The 16,417-nt window shown below is 24.1% G+C and overlaps 1 protein-coding gene across 2 annotated transcripts; it reads right to left on the reverse strand.

Annotated features, from left to right (window-relative positions):
• Window positions 1–1,218: 1,218 nt before the first annotated feature.
• On the reverse strand, window positions 1,219–14,913 carry LOC114937246 (aminopeptidase N-like). 2 transcript variants are annotated; one of them, XM_029310665.2, is made up of 12 exons: window positions 14,824–14,913; window positions 11,628–11,944; window positions 10,624–11,097; window positions 8,676–8,853; window positions 8,176–8,329; window positions 7,280–7,361; window positions 5,829–6,205; window positions 4,769–5,064; window positions 3,782–4,011; window positions 2,543–2,905; window positions 1,661–1,733; window positions 1,219–1,422 (listed from the first exon to the last, which is right to left on the reverse strand). In XM_029310665.2, exons 2-12 carry the CDS (start codon window positions 11,933–11,935, stop codon window positions 1,279–1,281), a joined length of 2,679 nt encoding a protein of 892 aa, XP_029166498.1. In that variant the 5' UTR covers window positions 11,936–11,944; window positions 14,824–14,913; the 3' UTR covers window positions 1,219–1,278. The 2 variants fall into 2 exon arrangements, with proteins under 2 accessions (XP_029166498.1, XP_029166497.1); XM_029310664.2 differs by having other exon boundaries at window positions 11,628–12,071.
• Between the last annotated feature and the right edge of the window lie 1,504 nt (window positions 14,914–16,417).

A 16,417-nucleotide genomic window follows, 5' to 3' on the forward strand; every position in this document is an offset into this window, starting at 1 on the left:
ATTATATGTATATTTTTATATGTATATTGATTTTATTTCGTTTTTAAAATTAAAGAGATATAAACATGTATCTATACACATGCAAAATAATTGTTAAAAAAATTTCAACACGCTATATTTTATATTTAACATCTTTTTTATTACAGATGATATTGTTAGTATTGCTGTAATTAATTTATTAATTTTAATTATAATTAATTTAATTAATTACTGAATTGTAATCATTTATTTTTTCTATAATATTTCCATAATATCTTTTGCATTGAATTTTTCTAATTCATCCTTTTTTTATTTGTCAGAGAAAATGTCGGAGGCTGTTTTCGAGTTTTCGATCAAATGTTTGCGTAAATATAAGGAAGATCAAGCCGACGAATTTTGTCTTCAGTCCGCTTATTAGCATTGTAAGATTTCCGCAAAACCTTCGTCACCGATGAGCATCGTTTTCAAGTGTGAAATCACCATCTTGGACTATATTATCACGAACATAAACCGTGTCAATAAAATAATAAAAAGTCAGACAGAAAATTGCATTCGTAGTCCGGTAAAATTAATCAGAAAAAATATGGATATTATTTTTATGACCGTATTACGTTTCAATATTTAAAAGAATCAGTCCATATAATGCATCAAGGAAATCGACAGTTTTTGATAGCCGAAAGTGTAAAAAAAATGTGAGTATGTCGCTTTTCTCGATTTCAACTGTTTTTATTCAGATAATTATCTTATCTTTTTAACAATCAAAATTTTTTTTCAATTAAACATTTTTTCCTAAGTTAGATTTTTTTATTTCTGCACCATCATTATTTTTTATAAGTTATAAAATTAAAAAAAAATTAAAATCAATTAATACATAATATTATAAATATATTAATAACAAAATATTAATTGTTAAAAACAATAATATAAAATAGTACTAATAATATCATATTTCGTATACATATATAGTATATACGCGTATAATAAGTATTACATATTTATAATTAATGTTTACATAAATATTGAGACAAAATAATACACATTATACAAGAGCTAATTTAATCATTAAATACATTTACAATATAATTAAAAATATAATACAATGTAATTAAAAATAATCAAGGAAATGAAAAATAAAATGAAGAAGTAGATATTAAATGTTCTTGTAAGTAACAAGTACTTTATGAATAAATAAGAAATAAACACTATAAATATATAAAAAATTATTTTAAATATTTATGCTATATTATTATTATCCATGTCAGTTTAAATAGACGTATTGAACTTCTCATTTATAAATTCTCATTTGAACAAATTGTGAAAAAAGCGTGACTGGACGAACACTTTATCAGACCGCGTTATTATCTTTTGTTCAATAATTGTCTTCTGTTTTATATCATCTTTATAATCTGAGAGTGGCATCTTGGTATTCACAAATTTCATTATCTAAAATAAATATTATTTTAATTTTGATTGTTCTATCAATCAAAAATTTTGTAATTAATTATCATGAAAAATAAGTTTTTCAAATGTAGTAAGCATAATTTATATCGATATACAAAATATTTCAGAAAGAAACAGAAAAATGCGTGTATTATTTACAATATATGATATGTAACTCATTGTAATAAAAATGAAGTATTATAGCAATAATTTTATAAAAAAAAATAAGTACAAAATTTACCTTGTCGAATAATTGTTCCTTAGAGTACGCATTATTAATAAGCACATTTAATATCACCTCTGTACTGATTTGACTATTCAAAAATAAAATATATATATGTATATATATATATACACAGGGTGTTCCAAAAAGAACGGATTACTTAAAAATCTTGAAAAATATACGTTTTACAGAAAAGGTTCAGACAAAAATTGTAGGGTTCAAAAAAATCTATTTATTGATCTTATCAGCTTGTCCTTGGGTGGCGTTATCAAGGTTAAAATAGGGACACCTTGAATTTTTTAAATAGAGCCCTATACTTTTTATTACATATTCTTATAGCTATCTCGAGAGCATTTCAAAACATTATAATTAAATTATTTTTTGTAAGGTATTTTCCGAGTTACAAAGCTTGAAAGTTATAGTTCTAAAAGGCTTGCCATAATTACAATTCTAAAAAATCTAAAAAATGAAGACGAATGGAAGAAAGAGTTCGTATGTAAGGATGTTACAACCATGATGTCGGCTGTTAGATAGTATAACTTTCAAGACTTGTAACTCGGAAAGTACCTTATAAAAATAATTTAATTATAGTGTTTTGAAAAGTTCTCGAGGTAAGCTACAAAAATATGTAATAAAAAATATAGGGTTCCATTTAATAAATTCAAGGTGACCTTATTCTGACCTTGGTAACGTCACCCAAGGTCAAACTGATAAGATCAATCAAAATATTTTTTTAGACCCTATAACTTTTGTCTAATCTTTTTTTTGTTATAAAACATATTCTTCAAGATTTGTAAGCAGGAGTCCGATCTTTTTGAGACACCCTGTTTAATTAAAACGTATATATAATAAGTCTTTTCGATTATGTGCAATATATTTGTATAAAATGTAAGTTGTTACCTGTGTTTTATATATACATAATTGTTCAATATAGCTTCAAGTACTGGAGTGTTCTTAGCATGTCTCGCAAGAGTAGAAAGGTACATATATGTAGTTAAAGTATAAACTTTACGCTCATTTTCATGTGCAAGCATTTTATGGTCATTATCTTTTAACATTTCCGTTTCAAATGCCGGTATTATATCCCAAAGTAAATTAAAGATAAGGTCAGGATTTTCAGAACAACTCAGGTATATCAATCTTTTATAATCGGATTTTTCTTTGTACATACTAGATGACATATTGTATATAATCATCCACATATCACGGTTCGCTGTCTTTAATCCATTACAATATGTCCATTCTTGCCATTCAGGCAAAATTCTATGACAAACGAAAAAGAAATTTTCTAGTTTTTGACATATCTATTATCGATATTTATTGTATCTTTATATTAATAAATATCCAGAAGATCCATATATTAGAAAATAGAAAAATATATGATTATGTCACAAGTAGCAAATTGACGTCATTAAACGTGAAAATGACATCATTCTGACGTCTAATAACGTCATTCAACATGACTTTAAAATGACGTCATTTTGCTACTTGGGATGTAGATATAATAATTGTATATCCGCAAATGTTTTCTTTCATTGTATAATCTTTGTTCGCACGTATTTAAATAATAAAAAGAATAATAATTCTAAGAATTATTTTTTGGCCTACATTTTTTTGAAAAAAAAATTTCATTTTTTTATTTATGAATTTTTAAAATTGTCAATTCTGTCGATTTTATTTAATTGAATATATTAAAAAATCTAAGAAAAATTCTAATATACAGAGTGTACTAAATAAATAAATACGATGCACAGCCTAGTTGCAGAACAACAAACTAAATCGAAAAGTCTTGAGCTATTTTTTTTATCTAAGTTTTCTTTTTGACACTATAAATTGTTATGAACAATTTTCTTTTATTTCTTAAAAATTTATTTTATGCTGAAAAAACTATTTAGCGATTATTCTTAAATTTTTCCTTAGCTTTTTATTTATTTTTTATATTTTTTTTCTCCATATACAAATAAAAATTATATTAATAAAACGAGAAAAACATATATGACATATTTTATATAAAATGCAATAATAAGATATCTATATATCTGATTTTACATTATTTTCTTTATCGTAATATATCTAAAATATGTGCACGAGATAAGAAAATATATACACAGAAATAATTATGATTAAAAGAAAACTTACTTATTTAATGTAGAATTTTTTACATACAATTCCAATTTTTTTTTGGCCATTTTTAGGCAAAACTCATTATTGATAACACATCCCCATTTTCTGAGCTCCTGTTTTAAATACTTATTAAAATTGTCATCGACGAGTTTCATTTGATTGTGTATATCCTCGTATTTAAATAAATATATATATGCATCCTCCATCATGTATTCTAACATCCTTTCTAATTTCACCATTACTTTCTACAATTTAAAAAATATATTTTTCTATTCGATCATTAGAATATATACAAAGTCAAACATAAAATATGTATGTCCAAGAAAATACATTGCATATTCTTTTTACTAAAACTTTTTTCTTTCAATAAGTGATTAAAATAAGCTCCGAATTAATAAGTTCATTTAAATTTGTAACATAATGAATTATTTTTCAAACAATTGGGTCATTTTATAAATTGCTGGTAATTAAAAAAATCTTATTCCAACATCTTATTTAAAATAAAAATTGTTATATTTTAATGCAAACAAAAAATATAGTTAAAAAGGATACGTAAAATTCTATAAATATTTGTAGAAAAATTCAATGTTTATTTTGTGTTTGTTAATATAAAAAATATGCACGTATAGATTCGAAAAGTAACGATAAAAATAAATGTTCAATTTGTTATCACACATTACAGAACAGTGCAAAAAGTTATTGCTTTTATTAGAAACGCCGTTACTGTTATTAAACAAAAATTTGTTATTACTAAAGATAATGAAACTGCAAGTGATGCGTTTCATTCGATTAAAAAAAAAAGAAAATTAAGGTAAGATTAAAAATTTGTCATATATAATTAACATAAATTTTTCTTATAATTAGCATATTTTTCTTTAACTACTTATTATCTTACTTTTTAAGAACTTATATCGGAATTATGATATAAAACCGTTTGTATATGTATTGACCTCGGATATTTATTACAATTTTGTCGTGTAAACATTACAACTTGTGAAATACCTGAAATATTGGTTCAATATTCTTCTCATCTACATTCATAAATGCAAAAAAGTTCGACAAATATTCAAAAGCTTTGATCATAGGGTACCATGCTATATAATCTTTCTCTCTTCTCGGTAAATAGCTCGCAAGATACCAGAATGTAGAGAAATCCAGTTTTTCCTCCATCATGAAATGAAACGCGTCATCGATAAGTTGCGCTCGATTGAGAACATGTATATTAGTATAGTTTTCAGAATGTAAATAACGTGCAATTCTTCGCCAATTCTCCAAATCATAATTGACGCGATAGTATCCTATTATTCAACAAATAAAATGTATTGATTATATATTTGAATAAATATAATAGAAAATATTTCAAATTATGTATATTTCATTTTTTTTTAATTTTAAGCATGTAAAACGGTATTAAATATCAATATATCTATATATATAAATACAAAGTTTCACAAAAATAGGTCAAAATAAAAAAATTAAAAAAAAGGAATAATAAAAGATAAAAAAAATTTTAGTACCTGTTTTACGAAAATAAGTCAATAAATGTGTAAGTAGTTCGCGGTCAGACAGACATACAGTCAGACGGTGCTTATTTTTGCGAAATAAAATATTTAAAACAAAAGAACTAATTTTTTATATTAAATTAAGTTTTATAAAGGTTATATGAGAACCGCGCTTTGCGCGGTCCGAAAAGCTAGTTTTATAATAATATGTGAAAAATACTTTAAAAGAATATTATATGTAATGTGTAAAATATAATTTCAATTTTTATAACATTATTTTAGTATTCAAATATTTAATAATATAGATGTTATATATATATATGTATATAATAAAAGATATGGGTATTAATGAAATATTAACTTACTCTTAGTTTGTTTTATCGACAAATATATTTTATATAATGTAATGGAAAATATGGATATAAAGAATTTAATTATAATTTATAAGAATTTAAGAATTTAAGAATTTAATTTATAATTTAAGAATTTAATTTAATTAAAGAACTTAATTATAATTTAAAAAACATGTGTATACTAATAAGCATACATATGATATTTACCAATTTGTTGTTTATCGATAATTAGCCATTGAGTTTCATTTATAATGGGTATTTTCAACTCGGGATTTGATTCCGTTAAATAATGATCAATAGTTGACGATTTTCTGTTGAAATCGATGTTTATTTGCATAGTATAGGAGATGGGTATAAGAAAGGTTGTTTGATCGGAACGTTGTTTTTCGTCTATCGATATATTTACATAAGCACCATTGTAATCTCGTATCGCATTTAACACAGGACAGTACTTCTGATTAACCCAAACATCCATCATTTGTTTTACGTTTATTTTGTCATTTTTAATTGCTGATGCATCTATGGTTCGCATAATATTCCATAATAATAGATTAGAAGGCATTTTCGAATTACGGTAAATCGTCCTGAAAAATTTAATTGTAGAATTAAATACCACATACAATATGATTGATTTATATTCTGAAAATTTAAAATCATAATTATCATTTTAATTACAAATATATTTTAAAGGTATTATTTTCTTCTCTGAAATAATATTCTTTTTAGATTAATATAAATAAAAAAAATTTATTTGAACTTTGAGTTATTGTCACTGCCAAAAAGTATGATATAATAACATCATTTGTTGCTGACAATAGTGAAGTGACAATTGATTGCAAACAAAAAATTGAATTTAAAATTTTAATCTTCCAATAGATGCCCCAAAAATGAAACCGACACGTTTACATAAAAAGAATTACTTTTCAAATATAACAAGCTTAAATTAATGATTAATACCACTTTTTATTACTCTTTTTATTAAACCTCATAATCTGAAGGAGATGCTGACTTTTTTTGCTTTATCGATAAAATGTGAAGTTGGATTTGACCATGAAACGTTTTATTGGTTGCACAAATTTAAAAAAAGTACTCTTTTTCACAATTAAAGAACTAATAGTAAGAAATTATGAATGATATAATTTATGTAAAAAATGATATAATTATATGCAAAAAAAACAAATAGTTAAAAAAATGCCAATACAAAAAATGTAATTTTTTAACTTTTTTTGTGTTTTACCTAAAATTATAGCGCTCCCCACATATGTTTATATTTAATACTTCAATATACATTCAAGCCAATAAAAAGATTCATTTGGCCGAATTCAGCTTTGCGTTATCGATGAAACAGTGGGAGTAGACATTTTCTTAAAACTAAATAAAAATCTTAAATTGTAAAGATTAATTCCATCTCAACTTGATGTGAGTAAATATAGTCAATCAATAAAACTTCTTGACGAAAAAAATATATTTGCGAATTATTTGAAATAATATTTTAAAAATAACGAAAAAGTACAAACAAAATTTAAATCCCGGATAAATTTCTTAAATAATTTGATTAAAAAACTGGACCAATTAAATAATCGACGAAACGCAACACTGTCCAATATCTTCAATGTGATAAAGTATATTACATATATTACAATGTGTTTGTCACTTACCTCGTCTTTAGAAATGAATTCATACACTCCCAAAACGCATTATTGGGTATTATACTTTCTAACATGCGCCATATAATGGGTCCTATTACAGTAATATAAATTGTGTAATTATATATAAATATGTATAATAAAATATATACTTAAAAATTAAATGTATATATAAATATATTAAATAAAAAAATATATGTATTATTATAAAAAATACATATGTAATAAATAATATATGTCAAGATCAAGAACATTGAAAGTGCGTCTCTCACCTTGCTTTAATTAAATTTTTTTAACAGCTTAATTGAATGTAAGAGTAAATAAACGGGAAAATTATAATAAATTAATCTCTTTTTAGATATTCATGATTATCAATTTTATCAATATTATATTTACATTGATTACAAATATATATAAAGTAATATTTTTGAAATATAAATAATTAAATCTCATAATGAGTTGACTGGTAGAGCCTTGGGCGTGCTTAATAAAGCGCAGCTATACTTGAGTTGAGTAAATAAGTTTGATATTACTAAAAATAACTTACATAAGAAGATGTTAATACTTATATTTCGCGAACGTTTCGATTCTTTCTTAGAGCCTTCATCAGCACATAAATTGGTTTGACAATTATGTAGACGGATTTCATTAAAATGACGTTCAGGACGTGGAATACTCTCAGTTTCACTCCAAATTATAAAATATGTTCAATTCGATTTTACATTGAATGGATATTTATTCCTCACTGGGTTGAAAACCCCAGATTCTTATAGCCAACTCATTGTAAAATTTAATTATTTATTAAATTTAAGAGGACCGGAACTAATTGTATATATTATTTAATCACTGATTGTGATATTTTTTAACTAGTCAAATTATCTAATTCAGTCACATACATACGTACGTACCTATAATACGTTGACGAATAGAAAGTGAATTAATTTGAAACGTGCTATTTGTAAATACTTCATTAATATCAGTAGGAAAGTATATATCCATATAACGATATTCATGCTGATCTTGAATTATAAACAAGTTCATCATTCCAGAGTTTGGAAAAACCTACAAACAGAAAAAGCTTGCATTAACAATTCTAGTATTATCAAATTATTCAAAAAAGAAACTTGCAAGGTATTTGCAAATTATAATATAAAATTTCAACTGTTATCTGCTCTATATAATGTCTCTCTTTAAATTATTAAAGTATTGTAAGAAATTAAATAATTAAATATTTAATTTTTTTAGTATTTCTAAATTTCTATTCTTCTATTCTAACGAATAGAGAAGAGAAAGCTTCAAATTTTTTTCATGTTATCACAAATATCGACGGAAAATATTTTATAACTAGCTTATAGAACTATATAATAATTACTAATTTATAATAAATTTATAATAATAATATAATAACCTTCCCAATGATATATGCTTCGATGAACTTAATGAAGCCCTCATATAACAACCGGTGAGTATACCAAGCATGGACCAAACTTTTGAACCATTGATATATTATTTCATGAGCTATTGAGCGTATTGCTGTACCTTTATAGGCAGGATATAATTCTTCATTGTAGGTAATATATGTTTCACTGAAAATTATTTATAAGATTATGTTGATACTCTTTGTTATATATAAGCATTTTTAACTTGCATTAAAACCAAAGATATGCATTTAAATTTTTGAAATAGATGCAATTAAAAAGGGATCAATATAAAATGTAAAATACGTATTTTGTATTTGAAATACAAAAATACAAGTCTTCAAAAATATTTTACATTTATATATATGTATATATATATATATATATATATATATATATATAAATGGAGATTATTACTCATTTTATCTTCAAATGCATTTTTCTCGCAAAAAACTAAAAATTATTCGATATATATATAATATGTATGTGAAACAATTAAATATTATTAAAGAAGTCGATTAAGAGTAAATGTAAACAATAAACATTTTTTGCAATTTCAAGTATTTTTACGTAATTATAATTTTTGGTTTATACTAAAAAAATATATAGAGTGTTTAAATAAAGTTCATAAAAGTTTGAAGAGTTTAGAAGAAAGTTTGTAAAAAAAGCTTATATAAAGAAGTTTATAAAATTTATTAAAATTTAATAAAAAAAATAAGAATTTAAATATAAATTATGACTAAATAAATAAATAAATAAATAAATAATAAGAATATAGATTTATATATATATATATATAGATAAATATTTGAAAATACAATTTTTATTTTAAAAACTCATGTAAAAAAATGCTTATTTTTCATTTCCTATTTTAGATAGGTATTTTAAAACATTTTGCATCTTGCATTTTGCATTTTTAAATCAAAAGCATCCAAATATTTTGCGTTTTATATTTTAAATGGATTTAGACATTTATTTTGCACATTGCTGGTTAAACATAAATATGTTACATATATATATGGGTATATATATATATATGTATGTATTCATATAAAAGTGCAAAATAATTTTAACTATTTTCACGATTTAAGATAATTTATCCTATCAAGCAAATAAGAATATTATAATAATAAAAAAATTAATTATATATAATCAAAAAGCAAAGAGGCTCGTATTATGCAACGCAATAAATAAAAATAATAAAAGACCAACTTACGAGCAAGCAAATAATTATATATATAGGGGGAATAGGGGATACATGGAATTAAAAATCTCTTGTAGAGATTATTCCAATTTTATATCTTGGCCGTGTCCAAGTAAAAATTTGGTGCCTTGTGCACAGGTATTTAATTCTAACGAAAAAATTTAGTTTCGTTTAGAATAACGCACTGTCATCCGCGATTTGGCTCTTATTGCCTATCTTATATATGTTAAATTTATATTTATATATTACAGAGCCTAGTTAAACTCTTAATTTATACACGCTGGCTTAAAGGCGTTTATTTACCAACATTAATATATATAACAGAGAAAAGTATAGAATCGAAAGGATCTGAATAGCTCAGTTGGAAGAGCAGTCGCCCGGCAAGCGAAAGGTCTCGGGTTCGATTCCCGATTCTGCGACTTTCGGATCTATATTTTTCTCTCGCACTTTATTTCTTTAGGGGGAATAGGGGATACATGGAATTAAAAATCTCTTGTAGAGATTATTCCAATTTTATATCTTGGCCGTGTCCAAGTAAAAATTTGGTGCCTTGTATATATATATATATATATATATATATATAAACTAAATCTCTATATCATTAAATTTCTTTGTAATTTCTAACAAGAATCATATAAAACGCATGACTTAAATTTTTTTTAGTTTTAAAAATTGAAAATAAAATATATTTGGATAAGTTGTAATTATGATTAAATATTAAATGTATGTATTACTTGTAAATTAGCAATCCCCAAGTCTGCCTGATATTGCCCTCGAAATTCGGAATAACAACAAAATCCACTTTAGGGCCTTTTCTCATTATATTCCAATTGTCATCTAAATACATGGTTACATTTTCGAGAACATGTCGCGCAAATTTTATGTGTGGTACCAAAAGCGATCTGCTCCACGTATTGATCGTTATTTTCGAAAAAGGAATGAGATGAGATTTATATGTGATGGGATTCGAAGGTGTCATATTAGACATCAGAATTAATGCTACTTCGTAAATATATGTATAAGGCCACATGTGGAAATGCGTAAGCGTCACGTTATTAGATACAAATTGATTTTTTATCGGCATATTCGATAAAACTTGGTATCGTCTATCATGTTCTACTGAGATGGTAAAGGTGACGAAATCAGATGTGTTAAAATTTGGGAATAATGGTCGTCCTTTTCTGGGCTGGAACAATGTTGCGATAAACCTGAAATATTTGAATGAAAAATTTTTAACAGTTATTGATACACAAATATACTATATAATGTGAGTATCGCATTTAAAGTATACAGTGTTATTTCTCGCAAACCAATGATTTTAATTAAAAATGGTTTAAATAAGAGTTAAATGGTTTCAAAAGGGATGTAAGATATAGTAAAGATTTGACATTGGGTAATCGTTTGAAGGACACGTGAAGATCATCTTTAATTTTTTAAAAGAAACCTACTATTTTTGTTGTATATTCTTCTAGCTCAACCCAACAGCTTTTCAAAACATTATAATAAAATATTTTTCTCTTTAGTACATTTTGAGTTACAAAATTGGAAGCTAACAATTTTTTACATATAATGTAAAATATCTTGTAAAATATTCGATTTTTGGTAATCTTTTATATTAATGCACGATATAATTAGACCAATCAATTGGTGTAAACAAAACAGACAATTGTATAAAATGGAACACTTTGTATACATGCATATAGTAGCTAATTTTTAATATACTTTAGTATGTACTCACTTTTTATCTTCTTCCTCGTCTGTATACCATGTTTGCCAAATTTTGTCAGTTTTTGAGTATAAAAAATTAACATATAGAGTATAAAGTCCCAGTTTCAAGTTATTTTTTAGCAAATTGTCGCGGGCAAAATTTAAAACGAGAATAGTCTTCGAGGTAATAAAAGTAAGTGCATTGATTATTTTATTGTCGTCCAATATTAAATATATTTCTGTTACATTTATATAATTTGATGTACGTAAACGTATGAATCCTGGGCTATGAATATCAACAGTAATATTGGCTTCTCCATGAGACACATAATCTGGCATCAGTGATATCTTCAAGTCATAATGATACGATGTCAGAACGCTCGCGTTTTTATTAGAATAAGCTAATGTAATTACAAGGATGTATAATAAAATATTTATTGACAATTTTAGGAACATCGTGCTTAGTTTCAGATATCTGCAATAACATTTTCTTGATAAGAATAAGTGGAACGAATAACAGAATCAGAGAACAATTTATATTATATAATGTAAAATAATATGTAATGTAAAAATAAAATGAAAAAATGTAATGTATAAATATATAATGTAAAATATTGAAATATAATGTAATAAATGTAATACTGGCGATTTAGTGAAAAATGGAAAATATTTTTACGTAAACTATTGTATATTTTTTTATTACGCACAATATATGTTTAAAATAAACGTAAAATAAAAATTCTGTGTGTCTAATCATACATCAGTTTCGAGAAAAAAACTTTCTCAAAATTTACACAATATTATCAACGTCTATTTTTTAATGAATTAAAAAAGATAAATTACGTTTCTTAATTGTTTTTCAATTAATATTTGCTACTCACAATATTATTGAAAACTTTTTGATAATATTAACTTTTCTTCAGCTTAATACAATTAATTCTAAAAAAAGTTTTTGATACACGTACAAACAGATTTAATTGTGTATATTAATAATAATTAGATGTTATTAAGTGTTAATTAATATAGGATATTTGTCTTAAAATAATCTGATTCACAAACGCGGGTGTTTACTTCGGGAATAATACATTGAAAAATTAAAATAGAAAGAGGAAATACATATATTCTATTTTGCTGAACATTATTTGATTAACTTGGTGATGATTTTAACACCCGTGTTCTTGTAAAACTGAATATTGAAAACTTGTGACTATACCAAGTTTTAAATATTCACTATATAGCGGTTTTTGATAAAATTTCTTTTATTCCAATTTTATGGAATGCTTGATTGATTTAGTCTGTATTTAAAAAAAACAATCAATTATATTACATATATTTAATTTAAGAACACAAGAGTAATGTTAAAAATATAAAACATACATTAAAACTATGATAAATAAAAGTAGCTGACAAATGTAACTGATAAATGGAATACAAAACGAAAAAGATGGTATAGGTCCGGAAATTCGTTTATTTTGATATCTTTTGAACTCCATTTTTATAAAATTAAAATATTTGCTTTACATTCTAATATAACATACATATCAACTTTTTCCTTTGTTTTTGGATATCTAATCGCTTCCCGAACGATTGATCACAACTTTGGAACAATTATTTATAAATTAAGTTAACTTCAGTGCTATATTATATAAAGTTTTTATAAATATTGAATTCTGAAATACTGAAATATTAAGCATAAAATATGTATACAATTATATATTTTCATGACTGGGCTTCGTTCGTTGGAATTTATCATGCTTGCGACTAATATGTTATTATTACCAGATTTATGTCATTTGTAAGTCATGTACTTATACTTTAAAGAAATGAATAATAAACATGTTTATATCATGCTTATTTGAAATTTTGTCGATATATGTCTTATCAGCAAACCAAAACGTAATGCAAATTTTTCATTTTTAATAATCATTGTATAATTTTCTAATTCTCTAAGAATGTAAACTAATATTTAATTTAATATATGTGAGAAAATATTGCATATATACAAGGTGTCCGGTAACTAACGGACCAACGATTACAAATGGATTCTTTGGTCAATTTGGGAACAACTTTTCCTCAGCAAAAATGTCGAAAAAGGTCATCATTTTTTACAACTTTCCAATATTTGTCATGTATCTTTATAACTAAGCCTCAAATTAAAATTTCATTATAGTAAACTCTACCTGAAATTAACTGAAGAATGTAATTATGTTAGACTTTTAACTCCAAAACGTTTAGTTTTCAAAAAACCCATTTTTTTTCAATCGCTTATAACTCGAAAATTATTGACTTCTCAACATTTTTGCTAAGGAAAAATCGTCTCCAAATTGGCCAGAGAATCCGCCCTTAATCATTGGTCCGTTAGTTACCGGACACCCTGTATATATATTTTTGAAAAAAAAAACATAAAACAAAACTTAACCTGTCTTTAAATTTTATTTTTTTTTATTACGTATTAAAATTTAAAAAAACAAACAATGTTAAAATTTATATGTAAATGTTTTTATGTTATATGCAATATATAAAATAAAAAAAGGAAAACATTTAACATTTATTTAAACATTAAATAAAATATTAACAAATTGAGAACGCTTATATAGTGAGTTTTTCATTTATTTTTATATGATTATATTTAAAATATATATCTAAATGTTATGTATTTGGATTTACTTTAGTCTATCTGCTTCTAGAATGTATGTTTTATTACATATTTAATTTAACAAATTAGAAAATATTTATTATAGAAATCAAATTGAAAAAAAAATGAATCAAACAAAGCTTAATCTTTACTAATATAAGTATGCTGTCTTCTAAGCTGGGCAATAGAGCCAAGGAAACGAAACGAAAAATTAATTAAACGGAACTGTATCTCAATTTGAGATCCCAAAGTTCCACATATAAATTAATTTCGAAACTTACATATGGAGAAATAAGCGAGAAAAATCTTTACAATTTTTAATTTATGGGATAACATAATAAAAAAATTGAAAATGTTTCTATAATATATACATCTAAATATATTTATCTTATCTGCAATATGCAAAAGAAAAATGAAGATAATAATTGAAGATAATAATAATTGAATAACATACAGAGACAAATTTAAATGTTTGCTTTAATATTAAATAAAATACCTTTTAGAAATGGAGAACTCTAAGATAGCGAAATCTTTACTTATTTTTATATTATTATATTTATTAGAAATATCTGAATTTTTTCATTTGACTTACCTTACTTTATCTGTTTGTAGAATATCACGAGCTGAATCACCTTAGCCGAAAGTGTATCGCTTACTTGTGATGTTACCTCTTCAAAGGACAGACGAGAACTGACGACGTTCGCGGGAAGATAACATATGAAATTCATAAATCTCATATAAATTGCTTTCCAAGGTTATACGTAACAATTTGTCTCATCGACTAGATTTGCAAATATCAATACATAATTAAAGAGTTTCGTCAGAGATTTTGTATCTATTACATTTAAAACAATTTTAAACAAATTTAATCAGGAAGTTATATGCAAACAGAAATATATCGTTTATCTGGCTTTTATATAGAATTATTTCTTTCTTTGTCGCCACATATTGGATGATGAATGGAGAGAGAGGTACATCATATCATATCTTTTCTATTTTCTTATTAAATTTTGATTTTAATGTGTGTGGTTAGTGGAATTAAAAATACTGTTCTGATGATATAGAATGCATAATATGTGCGTGAAAAATTCAATAAAGTAAAGAAATATTAATATTGTCTTTATATAAACAAAATTTAAATCCTTCGAGCGGAAGAGACTAAAACGTTTGCAATATGTAATTACTAATATCTTTCTATGTAATTAATTTTATTATTAAATTTATTTATTCAAATATATATGCGCCTTATTAACTGCGTCCGGGCTGTCATAGCCAACTCATTTTTTGAGATTTAATTATTTATTAATTCTTTAAGGTGTTTATATTTAAAATAATTTTTCTTAAAAATTCAATCACAAAATTGTATATTTCTAGAAATTCTATGAAAAAATATATTTTTTACTTTTTTCTGATATTTAAAAAAATCTATTTATAGCAATAATTTACTAAGTTTTGTAGAAATCATATTTGCTTTTATCTTTATTGGATTATAATTTTATTCATTTTTTCGGATTTTTTATATTTGACTTTGTTTACAATTTCTTTACATATTTTTTCCTTATTTCTTTTTTCTTTACGGATTAGCAGGTACACTTAGAGTTAAAAATAACATTTAGCTAAATTTTTTTCTTTTTGTTTTAATTATCTTGTTTTAATTATATAATTTAATTATTATTTTTGGAAAATTACGAAACTTTAATAATTAAATTATGGACGACCGCAAAAATATGTAGAATCGTCAGAATAAAAGAACGCGAAAATTTGTAGTCAAACTTTTCACACAATAAATGTTCAGTAATAATTAAAAATATAATATATTCAATATACAATAATAATAATACAATATATTCAAAGAAAACTGTGTTTCATATTCTCTTATATATTACCTTTATTTTTAAAGATAGAATTACCTAATCGTTATTAACAGGCAAATATTTTATTCATTTTGATTTTATTTTATTTATCTTCTCCAATCATTAAACAATTATAACATGAAATAGAAATTCAATATTAAACATAAAATTGTATATTTTTGGCACTCGGCATTTTGGAATATAAACCCGCAATATTATTATTAAATCTTTTATTATTTTACAAAAAATTGAAAACAATGTACGAAAATGTTATAAAGATATTTATAATAAAATACTAATTATTATAAACATTAATATAAAATAGTACACACA

The sequence above is a fragment of the Nylanderia fulva genome, unplaced genomic scaffold, assembly GCF_048542155.1.
Source record: "Nylanderia fulva isolate GAGA-0341 unplaced genomic scaffold, ASM4854215v1 Scaffold94, whole genome shotgun sequence".
Taxonomy (NCBI): domain Eukaryota; kingdom Metazoa; phylum Arthropoda; class Insecta; order Hymenoptera; family Formicidae; genus Nylanderia; species Nylanderia fulva.

Coding starts and splice junctions, on each gene's coding strand:
- LOC114937246 (XM_029310664.2), bottom strand. CDS start 12,052: ATGTTCCTAAAATTGTCAATAAATATTTTATTATACATCCTTGTAATT. Junction 6,206..7,279: donor AATTCATTTCTAAAGACGAG/GTAAGTGACAAA, acceptor TAAATTTTTCAG/GACGATTTACCGTAATTCGA. Junction 4,012..4,768: donor ATATTGAACCAATATTTCAG/GTATTTCACAAG, acceptor TTTAAATTGTAG/AAAGTAATGGTGAAATTAGA.